The 17,583-nt window shown below is 41.2% G+C and overlaps 1 protein-coding gene across 6 annotated transcripts in view; it reads left to right on the top strand.

The window, feature by feature from the left end:
* SNAP91 (synaptosome associated protein 91) overlaps positions 1-17,583 on the top strand; it is a 140,929-nt gene that overhangs the window by 88,114 nt on the left and 35,232 nt on the right. For 3 of the 6 annotated variants that reach the window (XM_090035840.1, XM_090035829.1, XM_090035819.1), the window contains 9 exons: positions 468-575; positions 1,244-1,501; positions 1,720-1,797; positions 1,938-2,009; positions 3,747-3,830; positions 4,812-4,895; positions 10,544-10,687; positions 12,288-12,437; positions 13,947-13,977. In XM_090035840.1, coding sequence (XP_089891966.1) covers positions 468-575; positions 1,244-1,501; positions 1,720-1,797; positions 1,938-2,009; positions 3,747-3,830; positions 4,812-4,895; positions 10,544-10,687; positions 12,288-12,437; positions 13,947-13,977 — 1,009 coding nt within the window. The remainder of the gene's footprint in view (positions 1-467; positions 576-1,243; positions 1,502-1,719; positions 1,798-1,937; positions 2,010-3,746; positions 3,831-4,811; positions 4,896-10,543; positions 10,688-12,287; positions 12,438-13,946; positions 13,978-17,583) is intronic. The other 3 variants (XM_090035808.1, XM_090035859.1, XM_090035850.1) reach the window with 2 other exon arrangements.

Here is a 17,583-nt window from a genome sequence, read left to right as displayed (position 1 = left end):
TCTATCTAATGGTGATGTTTACATCAGTATTTTCAGTCTTCATTTTGGCTTTTAGCTTCTCGCTACTTTGAAAAATGATAGTACCAGGTTAGAGGAGTAGTTTATTCAGATTTTGTATTTGACTGAACATGAAAGTTTTCTATTTCATTTGTTTACTGCAATACTTTTACATTCATTAATTTCTGATGTTACATGAACATGCTGCTCAGAACCCTTATACAATAAGAATCAAGTTTACCTTTTATACCTCATACCTACAAAACCTAAGTACTAAACTGTAATTCCACCAAAAGTGTATTGAGTGGGTTTGGCAAAAGAGTATTCCTAGCATGCGACTTGTCTTGCAGAAGTAAAATAAATTCATGTTGTATAAGGGACTCTACCTATGCAATTTAACTTGGTTCTTTTACTATATTTTCTTCTCTCTTTATCCTTTTTAATTTCTGTTTTTAAAAACTGCATTCAAGATGCCTTTGCAGCTTCTCCTGGTGAAGCCCCTGCAGCACCTGAGGGGGCAGCAGCACCAGCTACCCCAACCCCTGTAGCAGCAGCTCTTGATGCATGTTCAGGAAATGGTGGGTTTGATGTCATTAGATAGTGTCTTGTTCTTGTGTTGTAGCATTAAACTACATGGCAGTGTGTTTCAGTTTTCTTTCTTTCTTTTCCCCCCCTCTTCTAAAATGTTTGATCACTTTCTTCTCGGTACACAGTAATTGCTATTATTGATCAAAACAAAGCACTTAAACAGAATGCTTCTCAAAACTGCACATTGTTTCTTTCCAAGTCCCAGTGTATTTATTCAGTAATATTACTGAATTAGTTCATAGTTTCTAGGATCAGAAGGGACAGGAACAGATCATCAAGTCCAACCCCCATGGTCAATTATTTTAACCATGTTTGCAGAATGTAAATAGTAGCAAACTAATGTTCTGTTAACATGTTAAATGCACTTCTTCTATGTTTCTTAAGATGACGACCCCCCGCCCATTCTTTCATCTGTTGCATTTAGGTCTTGCCAAGCCAAGCTTCCAGAAAGCTTTGCTTTTCAAGTCCCCATGCTTTCTGCCATTTGTTTGTTTAAAAACAAAAGTGGAACCTATTCAGGTAAATAGGATAGACATAACAGAAAACTAGCTATTTAGTGTGTACTTAATGTGTGTATATTACCCATAACTATTTTATCTCCAACTTCCTTACTTACTGATCCTATATATATATATATCTTCCACTTTCCTTTTACAAGACCCTTTTGCCCCATCTGAAGGTAGTGCAGAGGCTGCTCCTGAGCTGGACCTCTTTGCTATGAAGCCAACAGAGACCAGTGTTCCTGTAGTTACCCCTACAACTAGTGCAGCCACTCCAGCTCCTGCAACTACTCCTTCTCCAGCTGCTGCTGCTACTACTGCTACTGCCACTGCCACTGCTACTGCCACTGCCACTGCCACTACCACTACCACATCTGCCACCACTTCTGCTCCTCCTGCTCTAGATATCTTTGGTGGTAAATTGTTTTTAACTCTTTGATTCTGGTGGCTTTATATTTGGTTTGTCAAATATGCAGTCCATTTTGCATGCATACTGTATGTTAGAAGGTTCTCTACATGGTGAAGAACCTCTCTTCATACACTTCCAAACTTGCTGATGTGCAAAACCGAGAAGTTACTGCTTTCAGTACTGTCTTCCAAAATGAGTTAAAGACATGTATATTCTTGGTCTTAGATTTATTTGAGTCTGTTCCTGATGTTCCTGCACCACCTAAACCAGATGCTACTCCTAGCATAGACCTGTTTGGTACAGGTAAAGATTAAAAGATCCTTTCCTTTATTACCTTACTCATTTGATACTCTCTTTTTTTACAGTGTAAGCTGACTTTGAGTTAAACACTGTACTTACCTCAACTGTTTTTTGTTTTTTCTTTCTTTTTACTTCTCTGGAAGATGCTTTTTCATCTCCACCACATGGAACTTCTCCTGTGCCTGAGAGTTCTCTTACTGCTGATCTCTTATCTGGTGAGTGCTTGTTTCACAAGACATGCTATGGACCTTGTGTTCCCCATAGTTCTTTTTCCCCAACACATTTCCTAAAAATAAAGGTAGACCTAGCTGAAGGATCCCCTTTCAAGTTTTTCAAGTCTCTAATAATCAGAGCTCTTTTTCAGATACTAAGTTGTGGATTTCATCCTAAAAATGCACTGTAGTTCAAAATCTCATTAACTCTAGGGACAGATATTACACACAAACTGGTTTAAACCTGTAACAGAACAGAAGTTCAGTGCATACAAATCAGTTTTAAACTGGTTTGAGAGAAATCTGGTTGAATGTAGTAGCAGACATAACTGACTTGGGTCAAACAAGTTTCTGCAATGTCTGTCCCAGACCCCTTCCTGGTTTAAGTTAAATCAGAGTCCCCCAGATTCCTGACATGTTCCCTGGGCTGGACAGAGTGCTGTGCTCCAGAGAGCTGGGCTGGCCCCTCCTTTCTGCTCTCTGGCTTCAGCTCCTGTAGAGGCTGCACGTACAGCAGGCTCTGCTTGGTTTCCTCTGGCTCCCCCTCACTCCATGCTCAAGCAGGGATCCCTGCTCCCCTTTGCCTTACACAGACACCTCTCGGCGTTAGCTAGCATACCACATGCTGACTACAGCTGTGCTGTGGGAAACGGGACAAAGGCAGACAGGACTATGTTAGCTTAGGGCTTTCTGGAGCTAATCAACAGGTAGCCGGTAATATCCTTGTGTTCCTTCCTTGGAAACACTATTTAAGAAGAGCTTGAAGTAAAGAGAGGCTGTTGTTTTCTTAATTGGCTGATAAATAGGGGTGATAAACACTCTGTTATCAACTCAGGAGGGGGAGAACCCCTCCCTAATCAGAGTGATGTGCTGGGGCCTGGCCACACACTCCCTCAGCTAAGCACTGTGGAAAGGAAGGGAAGGCTGTTCTAGAGACCCCCACCTTCTAGCCTGAGCCACTGTAGACATGTGCTGTCATTTCTTCTGTCCAGAGGGAATGTCTTTATGGTTACAAACCAGTACAGCCTAGCCAGGTTAGACTAATCTGCAAAGATTGAATCAATTCAGGCTCAGGCTTTTTGAATGTCTGCCCCTCACACAAGGGAGTTCAGTTTATCTAGTGTCAACTTTCATTTTAACTGCCCTAGAAAAGTCAAGCCAGTAAAAGTGACATGCCTAGCTTTACTTATTTCAGAGTGAGCACAGGGAAGCTTATTTTCCTATGTTGATAGGCTGGCATAATGCACTATGCTTTGATAAGGTTTAAGTGTTATGGTAATCATGATGGTCCAGGAAATATACCAGAGGTATGGACTTTTTGGAGGGGGCAGGAGACTGGGGGAGAGCAATTTTATCTTGTGCTTATTGAGTAGGCAAGCAATTGTTCTGTTACTTAGTACAAGCTGTGTCTGTTTACTTTTCACACCTGAGGAAGGGCACTTTGTGCCCTAAAGCCAATCTAACATCTCTCCCAACTATACAGTTGGTGCAATAAAAGCTATCACCAAAAATCCTTGCTTCTAATATGCTCTGGTATTCTTATGGTTTTGTAAAAAAAAAAAAACAAAACAAAAAACCCACACAACAAAAAAACCCCACTTTCCTTTGGCAATATCGTATTCTGACACCTAAAGTAGTGTACAAGTCCTATGATACTAACTAGTAAAGTCTGTGGCTTTCCAAATAAGTATGCTGCCTCACTGATACTAAACACTCTTGTCATGCTTACTGCTTACTTAGTGGATACATTTGCAGCAGCATCTCCTCTACCCACTACATGTCCAGCAAAGGTGGATTCTTCAGGTGTGATTGACCTATTTGGTGGTGGGTATTCTTTTTTCCTTACTACTTGCAAAGTTAAATTACTTCATTTCAATTTATTTCTTGCCAGTAGTTGTAATTTCCTCTGTCCAAGCTGCAACTCCTCATGAGCTACTGTGATTGTGTTTGTTTAGTATCTAATCAATATATACTAAAATACAAATAAATTGTAATGTTTGATGCTCTCTGCCATCCCTCTTCATTGTATTTGTAATTCTGTCTTCTGTATTCCATGCATGAGTTATTTTCCTGATCAAGTATTTGTTTTATTCAAAGTAATCATGTATATTTCTCTTCATTCTCCTTTGTCCACACTTGTTTCTCTTTTAGCAGCTTAATTTTGATAAGCAGCTAGAGGTGTGTGTAAATTTCAAAGACTTTTGAATTCAGTTTAATAGTCATATCTGAAGTAATAGAAATTCAGAGAAGTATAGCCAGCTATTAACCTTAAAGATTTCTTTACATAAATACTGTATGAGTTGTATTTCATGAATGATGGAGCATTTCTAAATTGTAGAAATTACTTCTTTCAGTCCAGCCCAAAGGACTGGCTTTTACAGCCTGCTGAGGAGCATTGTCAGCTCTAGCTGGAGTTATTATTGCCACTTAACTTTTCAGCCTACAGTAATGCACAGTTGGGCCTTCCTGTTTAATCAACTACACTAGTAAGCCCCAATGGTGCAATTCTGACAAGTTTCTCAGTATTTTCAGTAAGAAAAATACAAGGCTTCTAAAGTATTTTTTGGCTCACTGCCTCTTCCATTCTCCACCTGGACTATATGCAATCAAAACTGCTGTTCCTATACTTCTAACTGGTATTTCCAAATGCCACCAGTTTTTGCTCATGTCTCTATCATTCCTTTATTAGAAGAATAAAGTTGCTGTGATACCGCTACTCTTCCTTGCATGATAATGAATAAATAAAAGAATTAATGTATTTTTGACAACTTTTTGCCTTTTGTGCTGCACTGTGGACACCCATAGATGCTTTTGGAAGCAGTGCTTCTGAACCCCAACTTGCAACCCAGGCTGCTTCTAGTTCTTCAGCTTCTGCAGACCTACTGGCTGGTAATCTTAAAATTAAAACTTCATTGTGGAAAGTACTGTGATGAGTATTTTAAAATCTATGCAGGATTGTCTGTGTTTTCTTCTGTACCATGAACATCAGAACCTTTTCCTATACAGTTCATGGTGGACTTTTAGCGTTGCAATGACTGTCTAAGATGGACAATAGCAAAGACTCTCATTAGCTTAAATTGTACACTACCTCCAAGATGCATGCATTAACTTCTAAAATGAATGCATATTTGTTTTCATCCTGTTTCTCTTCCCTTTCCTTTTTATATGAAGGAATAAAAAGTATGGATCTCTTGTCTTAGTGTAGATTGCAATACAGGTTTACTGCCATGAAGTATAAGGTGCTATACATAATTTTTTAACTCCTAAATGAGCTACATGGCAATATATACAAATAACCTTGCTGTGACTTCAGTACAACATTGTAGGCAAGTGGCATTTAACAATGGTGCAAGACTGTTCAAAATGCAGCATCCAGTGCCATTGTCGACACTTCAGGAATGATGTGTTAATAGAGAGCTCAAAGGATGGTGCAAAAATGATCTGGTTGCTCAGAAAAGAAGCCTTAGAATGGGAGACTTAAGGAGTTCAGTCTAGTCAGTTGTCTGAAAAGATTTTGATCACTGTGCAGGTACTTCCACACAGAGGTTTGGTAGTATGCAAGTGCTTGTCAGTCTGGTAAAGGTTTAAAAGATCCAATGGCTGGAAGATAAAGTTTAAACACTTTCAGCCTTAGAAATCACATCTGCCTTAGAAATAACATCCTATTTCTAGCAGCTAAAGTAATAGAATATGGGAACAGCTTGCTAGTGGAGGTGTGTATTCACCATCACTTGGGGTCTTTAAGGCAAGATTGGATGTCTTTCTGAAAGGAATAGCCTAATTCAGTTTCTGGGAGAAATTCAGTGGTGTTCCGGAGGGAATCTTCCACCACCCCAATGCACAATTACCCAGGCTTATACTAGCACTTGCACCTCCCACAAGCAGCAATCACTGGGGATGCATTCTAGGAGTGGTACCAAAATAGTCTGGATATTATTTGGTGTGCTGCCAGTTGCTGTTTTGGTTTTTTTTTTTCTATATGGTCAGTTTTTTGGCCAGATTTTCCCAAGGGTCAGATTGCCCAAAGGCCCAAGAGGCTAGCTATCCACAGCAGTGTAGCAATGTGGCCAGGCACTTGGGGCTCAGGGGCAGTGGTGACCCCTTGTTCTTGCAGTGCCACTGCTGCAGTAGCATTTTTTGCACTTCTCCGTCCCCCCAGTAAGTTGGTGCCTAGAGCAGCTGTCCTGGTTTCTTTGACCTAATTATGCCGCTGGCTACCCAGGCTGGTGAGAAGCAAGATAATCTGGTCATAATTACTATAATCTGAGCATAATCAATTCTTGGCTCAAGTACCCCATCATAAATGTTTTCTGGCAGTCAACAGCTGAGTCTTCTGAGGATGTCAGTGCTTTAGTTCAACTCAATAGCTTTGATTATAAAGATGTATAAGTTGAATTAAATGGCTTATTACGAGATCAGACGAGATGGTTATGATTGTAATATCTGTCATTAAACTTTAAAATGAGGATAACATTAACCCATTTGCTGGAACTTTCAGGGGAAAAGGATGCTAGTTCTGGTTGGTTTGTTTTTAATACCTGTTTGTCTCTGCTTGCTAGATTTAACCCCTTCATTTTAAATGGTGCAACTGTGACCTTGTAGTTATGGGTATGTAGAAACCTTAATTTCTAGCCATAGTTCATTTCCATCCTCAGAAAAGATTCTATAAGAGGGAGCAGTACAGGCCTTCAGTCTGCAACCGCCTCCTTTCCACTGCTCTTTTACACCTTCTAGACTGGGATCACTTTAGTCTTGTGGGAAGGGGGAAACATGGACTGTTCTAATCCTCCCATATCTGGGGGACTGGAGCTCTGGGGCAAGACAGGGGGCTCAGCACTGCTCCCCCGGCTGGGCTTTGGGCACTGAGAGCCACGTGAATTGGGCCCCATGGCAAAGCTTTCACCTGCTCCACACAGCTGGGACTCTGATGTGAGGGGTGGGCAGGGGCTTTGCTCCATTACCTAAGGAGAGCCCCCCAAAGCCCAGCTCCTTGCCACCCAGCTGAGCAGCAAGGTGAAGGGGAAACCAGGGAGCTTGGGAGCAATTTTGGGAAAAGCTTCCACATGCCTGGATCCCAACCCTTCCAGTTTTTAAATCGCCACCCTGCTGCTCAACTAAGCAGCAGATAAAGAGTGGAGGGGGCAGCGGGAGGGCAGTGGGAAGCTGGAAAAGATGGCAGCCAGGTTTGGGGAAAGCATTGGGGCAGCACTGCTCTGTGTGAGAAGCAGGTGGGGTATAGCTACTTGCTGCTGCTGTCCCACCTTCCACTCTGTCTACTGATTGGGGACCAGCTGCCCCTCAATCCTATTTTTCCAGAGGTGCCCCCCCAGAGGAGTTAAGCCAGGGGAAAGTACACAGAGATTAGGTTTCTCAAGAGAAAATATCCCAGGAGTGATTTTTACCCTAATTGTTCCTGGCTTATTTTTCTCCTGGAGTAGTCAGGTTTTTTTTTCTCTAGGAGAAAAACTTTGAATATTTCAAACATTTGTTTTCTAGTAGGAGAACGGCAGTTCTTCCAGTAGAAACTGAACACCTGGAAGTAGCCATAGAGAGAGATTCTTACCAGTGGGTACCAAACATTTGTTAAATTCTTCTAATTAGACAAAATTTAGGACATGTGTAAAGCACTGTAAATATGATTTATATAGTAGAACCCAAATACCTTTCAGAGTGATGTCTTTTAGATCCCTGAAAAGATAAGGATTTATGAACTGAGGGGCTGTACCCTAAAGGTTCTCAACATCATTAGCAGGAATCCTGGTTTTCTCTCGTTTAAAAAATCCAATATTCTCTGATTTTAAAAACAAAAAACCCAAATCTGCATTTTTTTCATGATTATATATAGTGGCCTTTCATTTTATAATTATCAGTTGACCACAATGTTTTATTGTCATATTTACAACTTTAAAGCAATTTGGAAGCCTACCAGTGCCTTTTAATCATTATAATAAAGTAAATTCTAAATATCTATATATTTTGCTGTTTGATTTTGGTTTTATCATGGAAAATCAGAGCTTCCACTGTCCCCTTAGCTCACTAGGACACAGGTCCACCTGCAGCTGTGTCCCACCCACCACCCCTCCCTGCTTTGTGACACTGAGCAGCCCTATGCTGTTGCTCCTCCCAAGCCACAGCCCTGCCAGTGTGACCTGCACCCCAGTGCCCTGCCACCACCAGCTCTGCCAGCATGACCTGCAGCCAGAGCCTGCCTAAGGGTGGGCAGCAAGGGCTACCACCCAGGGCACTGAGGTTGGGGGTGGATGCTATCATGGCATCCCAGGGCAAGGCCCTGCCTCAGCTCAGGCAGGGATGGAAGCAGTGGCAGAGAAACAGGGGGTACTGCTCATTCCCGACCTGGATCTGGTGCTAAGTAGGAAAAGTGTTTTATATAAAATGTATGAAAAGCTCGTTTCATGTGCCAAGAATTTTCATGAATTTGAGCACTTTGGATAGTTTTAAAGAGAATATAGTTACCAGGCAGTAGTTTGACATAGAATATATTCTGCAGAAACTAAAGCATCGTGATTGATTGGAAACATTTCAGCAAAGGTGGACCTCGACTCCTAAGTTTCTGTCTGGTTGTTGGGGGTTTTTTTGGTTTATGGCTAGGGGTTTCTTTAATATGACAGTAGTTCTTTTGTAGTAAGGTTAATTAAGGAATGGGAACTTGGTTGATAAACTGGTCACGACTAAGTGGGGGCTGGAAATGACAACCTTCTGAACCATCGGAGCAGTGAGTTCTGTGGGGCAGAAAGTAACAACTTCTGGGTGGGGTATGATCAGTTTGATGTGGTTGCTGGCAGTAGCAGGGGACTAGCCCTCTGACCCAGAAAGTATGCAGAACTGAAGGGAATATCTTCATCTTTAACTGACTATAGAGTTCATGTGGTGAGAATTTTTTACAAAATGTGAAATGACAATTTCATGTTCTCGAGCTGAAAGCAATCTTCTAAACTATATTTTTTAAAGAACTAAGTTGTTCTAACTAGGAACAAAAAGGAATTTTTATGGATATTTTACACTAATTGGTTACTAGAGTTTTCTCAACTTTCATGTTCATGTTGGGGAAACAATACTACTGTTCTTTAAAAATGTGATCTAATGTGAGGGAGGATAAGTAATAGTTAGTTGGTGTGACCATTTATATTGAATAAAGACCCCAATGTCTAAAGGAGGAGTAGAAAACAAGTCCAGTTTGGGTGTGAGGCTCAAGTAATGAATTCATCCAATTTAAGATGCCTGCCAGCATCAAGCCATGCGAATATGTCTATGTTCTTGTTTAGTGAGTTAACTGAGTGGGTTTTTTCTTTTCCTGCTTCCAGTGCTTATCTATTATTAATCCAAAATGGCTACCAGTAACCTTGAATGAATTTGGCAGATGCAAAGAATCTATAAACCACGACAGCATATTGTTAAAGCATTTATTTCCCTCAAATAGTGGCAGATGTATGCATAATCTAATTCTAAACTGTCCAATTCTCGTGCCATTATAGTGTTAGGAGACTTGCCCTTCATGAGTAAACCTAGGTACAGGTGTAGTTATTTCTCTGCAAAGAATTTTAGACATATTTAAGATAATTATGCACACTAAATGTTATATAGGTCATGCTTCATTTGGCTGTACTCTTGGCATAGAGATAAAGGATTGTTCTTTCTACTCATGAAAAATTCTAAGCTCAGGAGGGAGGGTAGGCTTTATTGAATTTTGTTTCCTCTGTCTAGTTTACCCAGTGTTGTGTATGTGCATGCACACGAGGGAAACTTGAACAGTATGTGGAACTGGATAATCTTACAGAATTGACGGTCTTGAATGTGTTGGAAGAGGTATGCTCAGCTGACACAATCAGGGTCTGAGCTCTGGACTGACACATCCATATTAATTTCATAGGCCATTTCAAAATCTAAAATAAATGAGACTTTCAAAGCCCAGAAACTTAAAGGTAAGTGCATTTCAGATAGCACCGTAAAACTGAGGGTCAGTCCAGGTGAGAATTTGGAAGACTTCCAAAGGAAATGCAAGTGCTCTTGCAAGTATTGCTTTGGGATAGTTGTTCAGTTGGTAGATGGTTCAGATTTGTTCTTATGACCCACTGGAAGGTAAGACCGCTTATGGAGCTCCTGACTGCTTGTAGCTTTGAACAATTGTTTCATTTAGAGGTGGTCTCTGTGCCCTGAACAAATTCCAGTAATTGTTTTCCGCCTACCTACAAACTTCCCTTCTGAGGTATTGGTATAATTAACTGCCTGCTGTACATGGTATGCTGAAAGTGTTCAGTGTTTTAAACTGCTGTGCCTTACCCAGAAGTGGCCTAATTTTTAACTCTGTAGGTAAAATGATTTTTAAAAAGTTTTTAGTGTACATTATGACTCCTGCAACAACTTTAACAACTGAACTTATGAAATTTAAACTCGGTTAATAATGATCTAATATCAAAGTATAAGGTAAATATTACACTTGGCTTTTAAAGCTTCATCTTGTCGAGGCTTTTATTTTGTACCTATTGTATATTTTTTTACCTTTCTGTGTCTGTCTTAAGGTTTTGGAGGTTCTTTCATTGCTCCCTCTCCATCACCATCTCCAGTTACTCCAGCTCAAACAAACTTATTACAGCCCAACTTTGATGCAGCTTTTGGAACATCATCTTCAACTTCAACTGCTGGCAGCTCATTTGATGCATCAGGTAAAGTTGTGTGTTTGGGGGGTGGGTTAGTTTTTTACTTGTACATATTCATAATAAACGTGTATACTCGCCATCAAAAGTAAATGACAGTTCTGCTTCATGTGAAGTTTATACAAAAATATCAAGAAAGATTGATACCCTTATCTTACCTTCCATTGAAAGATAAATACAAGGATTAGTACAGTGGGCACTTACCAGCAGTGATAGCTCTAGGAACTCTCTGTATCCATTATTTTCTGTTTTCAGATCAGAAATAGATCAGCAAATTTAACTGTGCACATCATCTCTTTTCATGTGCTTTTTCTGCATGATTGTTAGGCATTATCAAAAGGAAAATGCACACTTTGTAAATAATAGCCTATATTTAGATCTGTGGTCTTGCTGCTGTTGCTGAAGCTGTTCTTAAGCTTGCATGGCACCTGAAATTATGCAAAATTGAGTCCAAGGAGTGTTCTTTGCTTGACAAAGCTTTAACCTTTCATCACTGCTATCATTTTGTTTGTATCTTTTTCATTCTTCTATACTTTCCATGCTGGGTCCTTGCTACACATTTACAATTGGTGAGTTCTGCCACTAAATAACTGAAAGATAAAAATAAGTAGTACTGCTGCTTGATTATTTGGTTGCTTGCCAATGCGCATATGCCATCCTTGCCCATTTTGAATTAATGTTGGCACTAATCAAATATAGATCAGAATATTGGATTGATTCTACCACTGCAGGCTAAAAGAACTAGGGATAAGGCAAATGAAGTAATTTGAATTGTGATCTGTAAAACTTATTCTGGGAGAGAACAGCAGAGCAGGAGAGGCTTGACCTGTAAATGTGAATATGGAGTTCCAGTGAGGGATTCTTCTAATTCTTTAAGCTAGTTGTTCCAAACAGGGTCCATGATACCATGGCAGATGGCCTCAGGGATGCACCTGGGCCAGGAGAAAAAAGTTGGTTGGGCAGCTAGTAACTACTGCTTAAGGTAGCTTAGTCAGTGAACACCAGCAGGCTTCCTTAGAAGTATGCACCTAGTATTTACATCTGGTGAGGGAAATCTCAGAACCAAAATAATTTCAAATCTTAGTTACCCGATAACTTTGCAGCAACAATTCCAACTTTACTGTTAAGATAGTTAGGCTTTTTGTAATCCTTAAAACTAGTGTCTTCCCAAATTTATTATTTGAATCTAACTTTTTTGTAACATCATTTTTTTTCGAAGAAGACTTTCTTTAGGAACAATGTGGGGTTTTTTCATTTAGTTTTCTTTTTGGGGGGGAGAGGGGGAGGGAGTGTTTGGCTTTGTTTTTTTTTTAATGTCTCTATAGATTCAACTTTTCAGTTTATGCATTTATTTGACCAGGTGGGCATGGATTTCCTTGTCCTGGTTCTTTTTGGTGTATTTCTAGTTCAGGATTACTTTTATATTTCACTGTTTTAAAAAATAAAACATGCATGCCTTTGTTGGCATTACTCTAATTGCAAATTATGCATTGGCAATACCTGTGTAGTGACTGTCTGTGCTATGATGACCACTCAAGGTAATGGTTTTTAATTTTTCTGACTATTTTTAAAGATCAATGCAGTAAAATACTGCCTCTTTAAATTCCAGTGTTCGATGGTTTAGGCGATCTTCTTATGCCAACTATGGTTCCCTCTGGTCAGTCCATAGCAGCTACTGCTGCAGCACCTTCCCCCTCTTCAGCAGCAACCAAAGGCCTTGGAAGTGATCTTGATTCATCTCTTGCAAGTTTAGTAGGCAGTAAGTAGTGCAGTTGTTTTTGATTTCTTGCAGTGTTGATTATCCTTCATATTAAACTCCTGTAGGATTAAGCTATTTGTTTTTAGCCATATTTTTCAGGGGAGAGGGCAACAAAAATGTGCATCTTGAAATAAAAGGTAACTTCCTTTAGTTCTTAAAGGACTGATTCATAAATGTGTAAAAATGTAACTTGCAGTTCTAGAGATGTGTAGGATGGTATAAATGATGGCCATAATAGCAGACCTGTTATGTGGATAGATGTAATAAGAGCCCTTTATTCAGGTTTAGCGAGGAAACAATTAAATTCTGCCTTGTTCAGTGAAAGCTGAAACATGGCTTTCTTTCCCCCCATACACACCTAATGCAGCACATGTTTTTTTGCAAGTTCATCTGGATGCTTATTGCAAAATCTGGGGCATTATTTGGTTTGCAGAGCGTATGTTGGGACAGATACTGGGGAGAAAAACAGCAGGGAGTAAGATGAGAGCTTGGCAAAATAGACACTTAAAAACCTATGGTAAGACAATATCATTATAGTGTTCTGAGACTATAAACACTATACTGGATCAGACCAGTGGTCTGTTTTGTCCAGTATCCTGTCTCAAATTAGTAGTATGCTTTAGAGGAAGAGTATATGAATAGGGCATATCTATGGTGATCCATCCCATCATACCCTCTCTGGCATCAACCATCAAACCACTCTGCCATTTTTCTGGTCTGAAGAATGACTATAGCATATCACTGTAATGTATCTGCAGCTGGCATCACATAAAACATAATCCTGTTACAAGTAGACACCTTTTTTTCTGTCAACTTGGAAAACAATTTCCTGACTGAGATGAGCTGGAATTTTTCTATATGTAAAATTGAAAACAGCCCTGTTAGTCAAATTCAAGTCATCCAAGTGTAGTGCAGAATTTGAGTCGCAAGAATTTTGACATGTAAGGAAAAAATCTGCTCTTTAGAACTCAAATCGTTGAAATGGTTGCAATTTTTTTTAACTCTTTTATTTTCATTGCTGAAAGAATAGAGCCTTTTGAGTGCCCATAAGTAATGGTCTAGAATACAAGCAAACTGAAAAGATTTTACTTGAAAAAATAGTACTGTTAACCTACTTACTTTGTTAACCCACACCTTATTTTTGAAATTTATGTTCTGATTTTTAAGTCGTATTTTATAACATGCATAAAAAGTAATTCTTCTTACCTTCCTTTTTATAACACTTTATTCTACTTTTCTGAGGAAACCATGAGGTACTGGCACTTCAGTCATCTGTGTGTGTGTGCATCATGTTCTAAGTTTATTAAGAAGCGTATTTGCATAAAGGTGTGATATTTCTGTAGTCAAGCTCACTTTTCTCACTGAGATGGCATATCAAAGAAAACTATTCCTAAGACTGTGCTGTTGGACCAATTTTGCCGTTGCACAGATTTATGTTGTTAGAAACATTTGGAGACTGCTTTTACTTAATATTACAAAAAAGTGACTTTCTATTTCCTTAATTTTTAGATCTTGGAATTTCTGGTACGACTTCAAAAAAGTAAGTTTTTAATGAGTTGGCTTGGTTTTCTCTTTCTACTCTTTCAAATAACACCAAAAATTCCAAATCTGGAAGATAAGAGAATTCCTTTGGTCCATTTTGCATTTTGTGTACAGTCAAACTTGAGTTATTTTCACTTGCGCAGTAAATCAGTTGTCTCATACATTCACATAGGCCTAAGATTTGAAAAGAGGGTGCACATTGTGTGGTGCGCTGAATATACTATAGCACATTTGTTTCCAATTAGAGAAACTGGAAGCTTTATTTACTAATGTGGTAGGTGGCTAAGGCTATATTATTCAGTTTGAGTTTGAGCAAAGCAAAAAGAAATGGAATGATTGAAAACATTGTGTAGGGCTGTGAAACAGACAAGATGCATTACCAGGAATGGCTTATAAACATCAAAATTGCAGAAAAAAGGAAACTTTGAATAGTGAAACATCCAGACCCTTAAAAAGGAGATGGGGTTTTTAACACTTGTGGAGTAGAAAGAGATTGGCAGGAATCAGAGATGATGATATTCAGCCATGAAGTCAATTGACTTCTGTTAGTGTGGCCAGAATAGAAATTCAACTGCCTCTCCCAAGCAGTTAATTTTGAAGTTTGGGTGAAGCAAGAATCAAAAGTGTGGGGAGGGGCACTGCACCACTGTAACCTCCCTGGATCTGTCCCTGTCATGTAAGAGGCATCTGTTGAAGAAACAAGAAAATAACTTTATAAAACCATGCAAAAGGCAAAATGTTCGTACGATGATATTTTTCATTGGACCAGCTGTGCAGTTGGTTTAGAATTAGACAAGCTCTCTAATGCAAGATATTCTTCATCAGGCCGATGATAAAAACCATGACACTGACGAGGTATTTGGAAATAAGTTAGGTCAGGGGCAGGCAATTATTTTGGCTAGAAGGTTGCTTAACCAGTTCTGGTGAGCTGTCAAGGGCCACGTGGGTAGCCCTGCCCTTTGACCTTTGTTGCCCTGCTCTGTAGTTGCCATATTGGGACTTGAAGTCCCACCCCCTGCCATCTGCTATGAGCAGCCTGGGCTCCGTGGTGGGTGCCAGGGGCCTGCCCAGAGCCTGGGCTGGCTGTGGCAGGCAGCTGGTAGGCTGCAAGCAGCTACACCAGGATCCACTAAGTCCTGTCCTAGCTCGTTGGTAGCGCACACGTGCCTCAGGGTGGATGGTTGGGGAGCAGCAAGGTCCCTGATCCTTGTTGTGGCAATGAAACCACAGCTCCAGCCCCTTCCCCATTGTCTGCCCTGAGGCACTTGTGCACCTGCTACTAGTAAAGAGCTGACTCTGTGGGCCACAAGCAGACCAAGCTCTGGGCAGTCCCCTACTGGCCACCATGGAACTTGGGCTGCTTGCAGCAGGTGGCAGGAATGCTGCAAGCAACAGCACTCGGGTCCACAGAGCCCCAGCCCGGCCTGTTGCTGGTGGCAGGTGCACATGAGCTTCCAGTTAGATAGTGGGGAAAGGGCCTGGCCTGTGCTTCCACAACAACGATCTGGCCCGTAGTGCTCCCCTGCCATTCCCCCCAGGTATGCCAGCATCTTCCAAATAGAGGTTGCGAGTGTTTGGCCCTTGGACCAAAAATGTTGCTGACTGCTGTTCCAGGCATTTTCCTTTTTTGAGGAGGAAGAACAAAACTAATTAGCCTGACCATTAACTCACCGTTTGCCTTTTTCTTCTTGAATGTCTGTCTTGGATGCTTTGGATTTTTTCAGATTTATGTTTCAAAACAGTCTGTCCTAATTTTACTGACAAAAGGGTCAACATTCTGGCCCTTTGAATCAAAGCTCAAACTCGCATAGAAGAGTTAGGGTTTCATCCAAAGTTTCCAAGGGATTCTGTCTCCCCAGTACCATAAAATAAGGCTTAGATTTGAAGAGGAAACAATATAATTGTTGCCTTTTGAGCTGTATCTATTCTCTGGAGTGGTAGAGCTGGAAAGCAGGTAACATCCCTAAACAGTAAAAAAAAAAAAAAATGAGCACAAACTACTAGTTTGTGTTTTGGTTGTTTTCCTTGAACTTTAACACTATTTCACTCTTTTTTGTGCTAAGGAAAGCACCTTCACAATGATGCAGGACAGCTGCTAGTAACAGTAACCAAGAGAATGGACAACATTCTTTTTTTACAAATATATTTTTATAGATATAACGTTCCTCATTTTCAGTTATCAGGAAAAACAGACCAGTCTCTCTCTCTTGTTTCACCTTTCTGAAGAAATTTCCAGTAGTGGAAGCTTCATACCATAAGCTGAGAAACTGTGTACTACCTATATCTACAATAAGCGGTCGCAAAGCTTTCTCTCGTGTGTGGATGACCTCTACCTGACTCAAGAAGTCTGTGGGCCAACAAGAGGCAAAGCGCTGCTCGACCTGGTACTGGCTACGAGGTCGCCGATTAGGTCGTCCCCAGTGATCGATGGGAAGCTGGGTGACAGCAACCAAGAGCTGATCACCTTCACCATCCGCTGTAAAGCTGGCAAGTCAGTCAGCAACACAGAAGTCCTTGACTTCAGAAAAGCCGACTTTGACAAGCTCAGGAGGCTTGTCGGTCAGGCCCTCAGGGACCATGATCCCAGGGAGATGGGAGTTCGAGAAGAGTGGTTGCTTCTCAAGGAAGCGATCCTCAATGCACAAGCTAAATCTATTCCAACACAGAGGAAAGGCAGCAAGAAGGCACAGCAGCCCTCCTGGCTCTCCAGGGACCTAGCAGACCTCCTACGGCTAAAAAGGAAAGCCTACAAAGGATGGAGGACGGGATTCACCTCCAAGGAGGATTATTCTGCGCTGGTCCGGTCTTGCAGGGGGCAAACCAGGAAAGCCAAGGCTGCAACTGAACTCCAACTAGCTTCAAGCATCAAGGACAACAAAGTCCTTTTTCAGATACGCGGTGAGCCGGAGGAAAAGCAAGGGCAATGTTGGACCCCTGCTAAACCAGATGGGGCAACTGACAACTGATGCCCAGGAAAAAGCCAACCTATTAAATAGGTACTTTGCGTCAGTCTTTCATCAGTCCCATGGGACGCCCATGCCCGCTATGGGACAGGGAGGTCCGGGTGGGGGAGATCCCCTACCCTCCATCAATGCTGACCTCGTGAAAGAACATCTTGAGAAGCTGGATACCTTCAAGTCAGCCGGCCCTGACAATCTGCACCCCAGCGTATTCAAGGAGCTGGCGAGCGTCATAGCCCAGCCCCTGGCACAGATCTTTGAAAACTCCTGGCGCTCTGGTGTAGTGCCCGAAGACTGGAAGAAGGCCAATGTGGTGCTGATCTTCAAGAAAGGGAGGAGAGTGGATCCGGCTAACTACAGGCCCATTAGCCTGACTTCTGTCCTGGGGAAGATCTTAGAAAAGTTTATTAAGGAGGCCATCCTTGATGGACTGGCCCAGGCTAACATTCTAAGGGATAGCCAGCACGGGTTTGTTGCGGGTAGGTCTTGTTTGACCAATCTCATTTCCTTCTATGACCGGGTGACCTATCACCTGGACGAGGGAGAAGAGCTTGATCTGGTATCCCATGATCACCTCTTGGCCAAACTGCTCCGCCACAATCCGCTGGCTGGGAAATTGGCTCCGTGGTCGGACCCAGAGGGTT

This window comes from Crocodylus siamensis, chromosome 1 (genome assembly GCF_052110815.1).
Source record: "Crocodylus siamensis isolate JL-2025a chromosome 1, ASM5211081v1, whole genome shotgun sequence".
Lineage (NCBI taxonomy): Eukaryota > Metazoa > Chordata > Crocodylia > Crocodylidae > Crocodylus > Crocodylus siamensis.
The sequence above is the reverse complement of the archived record's forward strand: the minus strand, read 5'-3'. Positions and strand labels throughout refer to the sequence as shown.